Raw genomic sequence first — 12,112 nt, 5'->3', positions numbered from 1 at the left:
TGCTACTTTAAACTCAACTTTGGTGTCAGTCTGAGCATCAGACCAGCATGGAGAAGGCTGAGGAACTCAGCAAGTTCACTGCCTCTGTCTTCACTGGCAGTCAGGCTTCTAACATCTCTCATGTTCCTGAACTTCTGTTTAGGGTTGTGGGAGAGCACAATCCCTCCCACTGTAAGAGCAGAGCAAGTTTGAGACCACCTGATGAGATTGAACATGTACAAGTCTATGGAGTTCAATGACATGCATCCCAGCCTCCTGGAGGAACTGGCTGATGCAGCTGCCAAGCCATTTTCCATCACATTTGAACAGTCATGACTGTCAGGTGAAGTCCCCAGAAACTGGAAGAAAGGAAATATCACTCCCATTCATAAGAAAGGGAGAAGGGAAGGTCAAGGAAACTACAGGTCAGTGAGCCTCAGCTCTGTGCCTGGGAAGATCACAGAGCAGATCCTGGTGGAAGGGATGTCAAAGCACATGCAAAATCAGGAGGTAATCCAAGACAACCAGCACAGCTTCATGGTCCTCTGTGATGGAATGACGGCTTCTGTAGAACAAAAGAAGAGCAACGGATGTAATCTACTTGAAATACTTGAAATTATTAAATGAGATGTCAGTACAATTTGATATGAAGTGTGGAAGTAGTTTAATGAGTACTTTCATAGATTGTTATTTTCCATGTATGAGATATAATGAAGTAAAACAGATGGTAGTTTGCAGTGCATAATGTAAAGCATATTTACTTCCTGAATGGTTCATGCGTGGCTTTAATAAGAGGGAATTCTATTTTTTGTGTTAATGACTATCTGAAGAACTTGCTTTACTTACATATTCTAATGCTGAGTACCAAAGCACAAAGATTCACAAGTAGCTGAGATAGAAAGGAAACCAGTAGGAACAGTAGAAAGGAAACAGAATAGATCAGATAATTTTATGAGAACACAATTTGAATATATCTTTCTTGCAATATGACAACTGACTTCTCTCTCTATATATAAAGAATGTGAGTAGGGCTCTACATTTTACTTTAATTAGGTGATTAAAAATGCCAGAAAAATAATGCTTCACTGCATTTTACAGTCTGTTTCTCCTTCTGTACTTACTAAGCTATGCAGGCTCTGAGCCTTTCCTAAGCAACATCTCAGATGATGTTCACGGTGAAAAGTGGTCCAGAAATCCCATGCTTAACTGCACAGTTAAGTGGAAAAAGACAACCATGACACAAAATAGTCTATTAAAAGCTGATCTATCGCAATTGGTTTGTTGTAGCTAAATTTCAGAGAAGAGGATATAGACCTATGTACTGAGAGTTCTACCATCACCCACATGAGAAACTTCTGGAGAGCTTCACAGGACGAGACCCAGAGCTCACATTAAGACATGAGCATCTTAAAAAAGTATGATGAAAATCTGAAGACCGAACTGGGAATATTTTCTTCACTTCAAGGCAACAGGAATGCAACAATCTTTATTAGACAATTTTTACAGGCAGAAAAAGAAAGTTTTCTGTGGGTATGATTTAGAAATTACAAAGGCCACGCTATAAAAGATCTTTAAGTTATGTTAGGCGGGCAGGGAGCCTTAGTTAAAACAGCTTCTTCTGTACTTACTATATAGAAACACTGATACAGACAGATAGCTACGTGATACATACTTATCTGTCTACAGATCTTCATTCCTACCGAGATGCTCATGTGGCTGAAACTACACAAGGGCAACTGTTTCTTGTCTAATTACTGAGAGTAGCTTTCTGTGGGCTGGTTGGGGGTACATTTTACCATCCTGCTTTGCCTCACACTCCAGTTTCTCCCTGGACCATGAAACAATTCAGCGGAGAAAAAGCAGCAGTTTCACCACAGTCACAGGCACCGGCTCTTGTTTCCCAGGGGGCTGGGACACATCCTGACACTGCCTGAAAGAAAGATGACATTCCTCCAGTGCTGTCTCCCCTCCCATCCCCAGCCTAAGGCTTGCTATAAATTTATCCTGGGCGCAAACTTCAGAGGAAGATTACATGCTTAGATACTCGCAATGCCTTGGACCAGGTAGATCCAAGAACAGTTTGGGTGAGCACATTGTTGTGCACAAACAGTCAGCTACCCAGAGGGAAAGCAGATGGAGAGCCAGACAAAACGTACACAAGTGTTTGTAACTTCATGTGGCCAGCAACAACCATTTGATGGCAGGGAAATAAAGAACTGTTGGAGGCTTGAATGGGACTTTGAAGGAGATCTCGCTGCTATGTCTGAATCCTGGAACTCGCTGTGTCTTAATCAGATGCAGCTGTGCTGAAAAGCCTCAGTCTAGAAAATCAGAGAGAGAGCTAAAAGCATCGTGTTCATAAGGATCTGAACACACTGAGTGGATAAAATGCTTCTTAACCATTCAATGAGGACTGTAGAAAGAAAAAGTTTATTTCCCTTGCAGGTCGGTCTTTGGCAGGGCTGTGTCCAAGTGCAGTCCTGATGGAGAAGCTTGAGAGAAAGGAGAGCAAATGAACCTGGGAAATGTTAATTAAATGTGCTCGCTCAGATTCATGTTACATCTGAGTTAACAGAGGAAATGGAATGAGAAGGATCGTGGCAGAGGTGAGACACAACACAGCATCTATTCCAAGCACAAAGAACAGTTCTCACTAGCCCAGATATGCTACACTGTGTATCCAACTGAAACCTAACTGGAATTACAAATGCATTTCAAACAACAAACAAACAAACAAAGACCTGCGGTTGAGTTTGCACCTAGAAAGGAGACAAGAAAATGTTTCCATTTTAGTATCACCTGCTTTGGACATTTCAAAGCCTACTTTTTAAACTATTCCATGGTCAAAAGTCACAGATATATTTCTGGGAACTTCTGCAAATATATCAAAGACCCTGTGTGTACTTTTATATGCCAAAATACCTTTAAAAATCCAATATTTATGTAAACACTGTCATAAAGACAATGCAGAAGTTAGAAAGCCTTAGAGTGGAATGACAAAAAGAATATTTTGCATCAGCAGTTGTCACCAACTTGCTGTCCCTCAGTGGGGAAAATGTATTTTCTTGTGCTCCCACTGCTGTGCTGCTCTGTTTGAGGGCCCACTTCTGCTCTTCTCGATTAATCAGGTAAAGTTCACATTCATTTCAACAGGAAAAAGTATCGCAGGATTAGGCCCAGGAAATAGTTTTTGAATCTTGTTGAGCTCTACAAAACACTGCAGACTTGGTGGTGGAGCCACATTCCTTGAAATGCTCCATTATTGGCTGCTGGTGAAAATGAGGTCTGCCTTTTCCCTGTAAGTCTCCACAAGTTTGTTGTTAATTAGGCTGAGCATCATTCTGACTTCTATAAAGCTAGCAGGGGGTTGATTAGGAAAACTGAAAAGAACAAAGACGGCAGTGAGGATGTTTCAAAGAGGGGCAGGAGGAGAAGGACTGAATCTCCCTGTCAGCTTGGGTTTGCCTTGGAATTTCTGCACCCCTGTGAAATGAGTGGTGTTTCAGCCCTCATCTGCTGCGCGTAAAAAGGTAACTGAGCTCTGAGCCACATGGCAGGACAATGCGAAGCTCCCTGACGCGCGTGCCGTGCACAGCCTTTTGGGGTCCGCTTGGTGCAGACTTACCTGAACATCTTTGGCCCGACAAACAGCTCGATTTGAGGTTTCTGGGGAGACTTTGGCCATCCACGCGTGGGGACTGCGCTTCCTTCTGATGGTGTGCAGCAGCACGGAGCAGAGGCAGTTCAAAGAGGAGGAGGAACATGTGCATTGTATTTTCTGTATAAAGAAAAGACATCAGTAATGGCTCCTAAATAAGAGGCAGAGAAATTATTTTTGCACAGAGCCAAAGAGCAGAATTAGACTCAGATCTGACATTCAAACAAAGGTTGTCGTACATTTATTATTTATTAACCTTGAGGAAGTGCTTGTAACTTCAAAGAATTTCTCTTTTGGAGCCAAGGTAAATTCTGAGTGTGAAGGTCCTAGGCTGTGTCATCAATCCTTCAAGTCCCCTGTCTTGCTTCATTTTATATTAGCTGTACAAGAGAACGATCAGCAAGAAAATTGTTTTACTTGAAACCTTTTTATTTTTTCTGCTCGCCTTTAGCACACGATCGCTTTTCAAAAATGAGATGAAGAACCAGTCCCAAATTGAAAATGATTTTTTTTTCTTTTTCTTTACCAAACCTTTTGATGTGAAGTCACTGTTACTAATGCCCCCCTACCTCCTGCAGCTCCAGCCCAAATTTGGGACAAGGAGTCACTTCGTCCAGCTGAACTGAAAGCACTCACTAATTAAGTGAGCCAAGGAGCCTTGCGCTCACGAGGAACGGCTAGGTGATAACCACGTCTGCATGCAAACGCCGAATCCAACCTCCCCCCCCCTCCTCAGCCCCTCCTTGAAGTTAAAAACTTTTGGCTCAAGAATGCGGTAGGGTTGTCCTCCTGCTACTCCCACTCCTCCTGCACCCCTTCCTCCGCTGCAAGGCCCTCCCCCTGCTCAATTTGGATTAGGCTGTACCTTTTCTTCTCTCCTTCAAGGGTGAGGGTTTTATTCCCTTCTTTTCTGCCCAGATCTCCACTAAACAAAGGAGCTCTGGGCACATCACCAGTTCCAGGACGTAAAGGTATTTAAAACAGTTTCAGACTAAATCCAGACCTGCGTAGCTAAGATCTGATTTCTTTCTATCTGTAATCGCAATTCTTTGTTTGCCTAGCTGTATTTTACTGTTTTGCACATTTTTCGGGGGGTTAATTTAATTTGCACACTCAGAGACATGGCTTTTTGAGATGTCTTTCCCGATTCCTTCCAAACTTGCAGCTAAGTTTTAAGTCTGATTTAGTGATTGATTCTCTCTTTGCTTTGTCAGTGCAATTCTTACAAGTGGCTCTTGATGGAATTTCTCAGAGCTCAAAGTAACTTTTGAGCCTTTCTTAAAATTCTCTTTTTATGGTGTAAAATGACTCTTCCTTACTCTCAGTAAGGACTGTGTTAATGCTCTCATGGTACGTGCCTATGTATCGATCATTTGTCATGCTTCTCAGTTCTCTGTGAGGAAATGGAGTTCCTTCATTTTAAGTTTCTGCATGAAAGCTGGAAATCTCTCGAAGTGTAAAAAATGTGGGTTTTTTATGACTTCTTTTCCATGTGTGTACCACCTATAGAGCTCTGGGAGAAAAGTAAACGCTCTCCCTTTTGTCCTGCTGAAGATAATCACATCCCAGCCTTCGGCACAGGCATGTGCAGCAAGGCAGCAGCAGAGCTCGCAGGGCTGCTGCAGGAAGGGCCGTTTCTTTGTCTCTGCCTCTGCTCCCAGCCCTGCCTTTTCCTTCCCACTCCGTCTTTCTCATTCACTGCATTTGAAATATTAAGAGCCTGAAAAATGCATGCCCTCAAGAGCTGAGATTCCCCATCTAGGACATTGCTCTGAAGCTGGGAGGGTTTATTATATTATTATTACTGTTATTTTGGGTGTTCTTTTTTTTTTTTTTTTTTTTTTTTTTTGTGTGTGTGTGTGTGTGTGTGTGTGTGTGCGTGTGCGCGCGCGCGTGTGTGTTTTTTGGTTTTGTTTTTGTTGTTACTTTATTAGTTCAGGCTCACTCTCTGCCTTGTCTGGGCTGACTGTGCCTGCTGTGGGACTGGGCTGGAGCAGGAACGTGCTGCTGTGGGACAGCTGGGGGACGGGCAGGGGGAGTCGAGGGGCCCCGTCCCTCCGAGATATTTCCACTCTGGGTGGAGAAGGGAGGCCGGTGGGACCCCTCCCTGGAGAAGCACACGTCGGAATCCGGAGGGGAGAGCTGCCTGCCGGCCCTGCCCCGGCCGGGAGGAGGAAGGAAGGGACCCCGACCCCGGAGCGTGGGGGTGGGAAACGGAGAAGCCGAGCGCTCATTTGGACGTGCCAGCGCGGGGCCGGGAGATGCGGGGAATGGGAGGGGCAGCGCGGGCTGGGGGAGGAATACGGAGGCGTAGGATCGGGGGGCGCAGTCTGGGGATCTCGGCCGTGCTTCCGCGCAGCCCCGCGCCTCTCTTCGCTCGCCCCGACCCCGCCTCGCCGCCCCGCCCGCTCCTCGCGGCGAGGCCTGGGCCGCGCTCACGGCGCTGGGGCGGCCCCGAGGCCGAAAGCTGTCCTCCAGGGGCTGAGCCGTGCGGAGCTGCGCCCCAGGCGTTCTCCTGTGCTGTCGGAGCCGCATCAGACTCAGATGACGGCAAGGACTGAAACAGAGCCGCTCCGGAGGCCGTTGTGCCTCGTAACCTCGGTGCCCCTGGCAGGAGGTGACCTCCGCCCGCCCCGCGGGGCTCATTCCCCAGCACTGCACCCTGGCCCAGGGCAGCGTCCTCAGCTGCCCACAGGAGCTCGTGTTTCCCCCGTCACTGCACCCCAGGGGAAAAAGCATGGCTCCGGTCGTCAGGACTGGTCCTCACAGGCTTGCATGGGGCAGAAAATCTCTTGGGGCTGCTTTGGTGTGATTCAGGGCAAAACCCTGGCGGTGGGCCCTGCCCGATGCGTGTGCTCAGGTGCAGGCCTGTAGCCCAGAAGAGCTGGTCCTGCTGTGCTCACCACGAGGCGTGTTGGCAGCCATGGGCTTTGCTCCTACACACCTCCCAGCATGCTCAGCCCTCCGCCTTTTTCTCTGTCACTTCACCATCATGGAAACCAGGCTTAGCTGAATGCACTGTCTTCATCCTCTAGCCTCAGACAACAATATTACATCTCACTCCAGCCTGCAATGACCCTTTTGCATACCTCAGCACTGACATACGTGCTCCTTTGATGTGTTTTCTACCATTCGCTCTGACTGCTCAAAATACCAAGTACCTGGAGGTAGTTTTCAAGTGACTGATCTTTATTCCATGCCCTGGCCTGGCTAGAATACAATATAGTGGGGCCTGGGAAGTTGATCCCTGGTCTCTTCTTGCTTCATAGCTCTGCATCTCATATTGCTCCTCTGAACTCACCTACCGTGCTGAATTCAGTAGCACAACCTGATACCAGGGGGTTCTAGGACAGATTGCTCTATGGTTACTCTTCATTTCCCTACCAGAAAGGCAGGAAAATGGATGCAAAGGTAGAATAATGAGTTTTAGAGATCATTTGGTTCCGACCTCTTGGGAAAGGAGGGCTTTGGCAATGATATGGTGGGAAATGACATTGTGAGCATGTTGGCTGTATGTACAAGGAGCCACACTCAGTGTGACTGTATGACCTCACTGTATTAACTCTGGGAAGGGGCAGTCTGGGGTGAACAGTCATTTTAAAAACGTGGAAGCTCTTGAGAACACTTGCTTGTTTCTCTTTCTTCTGTCTTTGATTCTAGAAGTGAACGGCAGGAAGGCACCTTGGCACTTAAAGGCTGCTGGCAAAATCCATTCTCCACCAAGGCAGCAGGGACCCTCCAGCTGGAAGAAGATTTCAGGGCAGCCAGGAACCGTGGAATCCGTGCCATCATGGGGGTATTGTGGCTGGCCAGGTTCATGCTGGGATGTACAGCAGTTTTGTATGTGGAACAAGCCCAGGGTCAATATGAAGGGGACTTGCAGACAGACAGATTTGCAGGCTATGAGGAAAGACAGCCAGCAAACAGAGTGAGAAGAAGAGGCCAAGACACTTTACGAGGGTACGTTTAATGTTCATTTCTATTTTATAAAGCAGAACTTGGTTTATTATTATAGCTCATAGTAACATGTCTACAGAATTGCTTTTCTGCCCTTTCGTTGAGCTCAGGAGGGAATCTGCTCTGCAGACACAGAACCCAGGCTGCTGTGTGAATAGAGTGCTGTGCAATGAGCTCTTCTGCATTGATCAGTGGGTCACAGCAATTTCGGGTTCATGCATGAGTACTGTGAGGAGTCATCAACATCTTGCCTGCAGGTGGGAGGAGTCTTGGGCATTTACCTGGAGGGATGGCTCTGGCTGGTCTTTCTATCACCAGGGAGGATGTTGTTGACTGGGTGTGCTACCTCTGTCATGCTGCCAATTGATGTGGGTTATATTGTTGGCTGATTTTACACTGATAGTTGTTTTATCTACCATTGCTAATGGGTGAGTGTACACGCTAAGTCATCTGTTATAAAGTAAAGCTGGGGCTTGTGGCCCCACCTGAGGAAAAATTGGTATGAGAGCTGGATCCGTGAGGATTTTCCACTTGAGGAGGGAGACAGGGTTCAGGCAAAGAATTCTCGAGCTTGTGCTGGAGCTCATCTGTATTCGCTTGCTCTCAAGATGGTTCCTGGCCCTAGAATTGATTCTGGGTTATTTTAAGTCTGCCTGGCTGTAGTTCTTGGAAAGAGTTCCTGTGTTAGTGGGCAGAAACAGAGCAGAACGTGATACACGCGCAAAGTTTGGAGTGTGCCAGAGTCCTCCAGAACTTGCTGGGAAATGCTTCTTGAATGGGATGGAGCGCCATGCTTTCAGCCCAGACAATCAGATGTGCATGTTTGGGCTGGAGCTGGAACCCAGAGCTTGGCAGTAGAGCTGCAACAGGCAGGGCCATGGTGCTTGCAGCATTTGCTCATGGAATTCAAAAGTGCATGGCCACTTGCTTCTGCTATGGTGGATTTGCAGATGATGGACAACAGCTGTCCTAGGGTTTGGTCAAACCCCTAGCTCAAAGCTAGCTACCAGAAAAAAGTAGCCGTTAGCTCCATCACAGAGCAGGGCTACCCTGTGTCTCACCCAGTAAAATCTAGAAGGACTTTTACTGTGATTCTTTCAGGTATCTTTGAGTCCATTCAGATAAAACATTCCAAACCTTTATGATTAAAGGGCTGAAGGACATTTCTTGCAGAGGATAAGATGACAGTCTGCCAGACCAGAGACTGTGGCTGCCCAGGGCTAGAGGTGATCACAGTTTTCACAATGCAGATAGAAAGAAATGGAGTTAGTTCATGTGTTCATTGGTTATCCTATTTTGTGCAGCCCTGTGAGAAAGAAGGAAGAGCAGAGCACAGAAGTGATATTTCCATTCCTCACAGGATCTCAGGGAAGGTCACTGGAAACCAGTGATCTTACAAAACTCAGGGACTTCAGTAACCAGACTCTTTTCAAAAATGACTTAGAGCTTGAATTCTCCTGACTTTCAGTGGGCCTGAAGCATCCAAATGCCATATGCTTTAAAAAATGGATCCTGAGTTCCCAAGTTAGAAATGACTTCTGAAAACTTTTCTCTGAAGCCCCAGACACTGGTTGGCCAACACTGAAGTAAATACTAAATTATCTGTTGTGTAAGCAACTGAAGGCCACACAGTAAGTTTGAGGCAGGATCGGGAACAGGCCTGAAGTGTCTGGCTCCAAATCCCCTGCTGAGAGCTAAGGACCACACCACTGGCTCTTTGGTTTTCCCTCTGCTTTCCTAATGCCCTCTGAAGCAATTGCTGTAGGAAGAGAAAAACTCCACTGGGGAACGTGCAAGATCTGTTTAAAGACATCTTAGCAAACGTAAATTAAGATAGCTGGAGATTCATTGTTCTTGGCCCTTGGGAGGGCAGTCTGTTGTTGAGAGAATGATGGTGGGCAATGCAAGGAGCGCTGCCAAAGCACAGTGGCTGGGCTCGTGCCTCGGGCACTTCCCATGCTCTATGTCAAGTGACCCTGAAAGTCTCCCGTGTTCTGTGTCCAGATCTCTCCTTCAGGATTTCCAGCCCGTTAATGAACTGTCTGTTTAAAGTCTCCTTTTTCAGAAGTAGATACACCACTTGAGATGAGAAATCTATTGCAGAACGGTGTTTGAAGTTGGGTTCTCCTGGGCTGAGAATACAGCAACAGATGTCACCAACTGTACTGGTGTGGATGGGGCTGTAAACCAGCGAAAGCCATCCCCTGCAGAGTTACAGACTCACTGCTTTTGTAGATTCCCAGAACCCTGCTAGTCCCTGGTGCTGTTTTGTCTAGAAACAAATGTAGAGAGGTGCACTTGTGGTTGAGCATCTTCCCTGATCTGTCTGACCACATTTATTACCCTTCTTTGGGACAATCAGAAAAGCCATAATTGTAGGTTTGGTTTACTCACAGGCTAATGCTTTAGTAGCAGAATAAATGAATTAACAGTAAGTTTTATTACTGCAAGTTTAAATGGTAGTTTTTCTCTCTCTCCTTTTTCTTTTTTTAATTTTAATTTATTGTTATTTTATACTGTAGGTATGTAGGTGGCATATCTTGACTACTGCAATCATCTGTCCTATAAATCCACACCTCTAACATACATCTGAACCTCTCTAAATATATTTAACCGTAGTGTATTTCAGTAGTGTTTATGGCAGCACTTCAAATATTTGCTTTGGAATTTGCTTTCCAAGACCCACAACTTTTTTTTTCAGAGAGATAAACTAATTTCAGTTCAGCCTTCATTTGAGATATCTTTGTTTCTAAGACTTTCTTTAGTTCTGAGACTTTCAGAATTAAAATACATTGAAGCTGAACTGCATTACGTGGAGTTCAACTGGTGGCTTCCCTTTCTCAGCCTGATGATTGTGTAAGACCTGGGCTGCCAACCCAGCCTGATTGCTCTCTATTTTTGGTGACAGCGTTCAAAAATTTGTAGACCACTACTGAATGGAAGGAAAGAGGCAAAAAGATTTTGTGGGTCTCCGCTCAGATCTAATGATGATGGTACAGCACATAGTCCTAAGTTCTTCTTCCTCTTCTCTTTTGTGGAAGCCTTCTACTTGAGGCTTCAGAGCTGTCCATATCTTTGACTTCTTGTTCATAGAAAGAATTCATTTTGTCAGTGCAAGTTAATAAAATCTATTTTCCTTTTATACAGTATGCTTGATACCTGCCAGATCTTAAAAGCCTTTTATAATATTAACATGCAATGAGCAGATCATTTTGTCCATGGCAGAAATGTTTTTTGCTCCCAAAGTGGAATATGACAGACAAATGTATGCATGAGAGAACTTAAAGCAATCAACTTCAACATGCTAGAGCTGGTTCTTTCATCCCTGAATGTGTTTGAAAAACATCTGGATGTGGTGCTCAGGGATGTGATGTAGCAGGGGGCTGTTAGATTTAGGGAAGTATGGTTAGGCTGAGGTTGGACTTCATGATCTTGAAGGTCTTTTCCAACTTGAGCAATTTTATGATTCTATGATTCTGTGATACTTATTCTACCAATTAATTGTGCCCCTCTTTTTGTCCTGAGTGAATGGAACTATGGATTTTCTCCATCTCTACATTTTGTTTGATTTAAATTTGGGCAGGAAATTAGGATCGCAGCTGAACTGGACAAAGAAGTGTGACCAGGTGTCTTCCACTTCTTTCCAACTTGCCATATGGGGAATGTTTACCAACTCTAGAGGAATCAAGTATGCAGGCATGTTTGGTGTTCCTTCCTGCTGCTGCACGTAGCACACATTCCTACTGTACGAGTAATTCCCCGTGGGTTTCCCAGGAAAGCCTTATGTAAACACAAGCAGCACTGGATATCTGCTCTGCTTTGGTGCCCAGTGGCTTTATACGAAGCCATCATCAATTAGTATGTGGCTCACTTCAAAAGTAATAATGCCTCCTATTTATTTGCATTGAAACAAGATGCAGAGAGCACAAAAACACCATTTGATAGAGCAAATGCTCAGCTACAAAACACTGTTTTCCAGCACAGTCAGCACCATTAGCTGTGCATTTTCACCAGCGATGAACAAGAGCTGCATGTCATGCTTGTACAAATCTGCTCCAGTGGAGGTGACCCACTGCTGCTGTCACCACTGCTGAAATGCAGGTTGGATGTGGTTCTATTAGAAAATAGTGCTCTGTTTCCTTCCCAATCTTCTTTAATAAGGGGAAAGTATGAAACAAATGCAAAGAATGGAATAGATGCAAGTAAACAAGTGTATTATTCACCAATGCCTCTACAAATAGCAAATAATGAAATAATGTGAAGCAATAAATCGCAGCCAAAGCTGTGATTTAATCTGTCTTTAAACCCATTAAAGTAGAGGCAATTTAGAATTACTGTCTCCTGTGAGGAACAGCACTGACAAATCCATTTGTGAAGTAGGATTTGAATAGGATTATTAGTTTAATGAACTACTGAACAGTTTCCAAGAGCAAGAATGTGTTTAACAGAGGGGAAAGAAAAGATGATTAGTCTGCAGCCAGCTAAGCTGTTTGCTGGCAGTGTGATTTCCTGTAAGTT

The 12,112-nt window shown here is 45.1% G+C and overlaps 1 protein-coding gene across 1 annotated transcript in view; it reads left to right on the top strand.

The window, feature by feature from the left end:
- The first annotated feature begins 4,467 nt into the window (after positions 1 to 4,467).
- Positions 4,468 to 12,112, top strand: part of FBN3 (fibrillin 3) — a 127,355-nt gene continuing 119,710 nt past the window's right edge. The window contains exons 1-2 of the mRNA XM_048927668.1: positions 4,468 to 4,608; positions 7,298 to 7,597. Coding sequence (XP_048783625.1) covers positions 7,428 to 7,597 — 170 coding nt within the window. The 5' untranslated portion in view covers positions 4,468 to 4,608; positions 7,298 to 7,427. The remainder of the gene's footprint in view (positions 4,609 to 7,297; positions 7,598 to 12,112) is intronic.

The sequence above is a fragment of the Lagopus muta genome, chromosome 26 (genome assembly GCF_023343835.1).
Source record: "Lagopus muta isolate bLagMut1 chromosome 26, bLagMut1 primary, whole genome shotgun sequence".
NCBI lineage: Eukaryota > Metazoa > Chordata > Aves > Galliformes > Phasianidae > Lagopus > Lagopus muta.
Note: the sequence above shows the minus strand (reverse complement) of the source record. Positions and strands in the feature narration are given on the sequence as shown.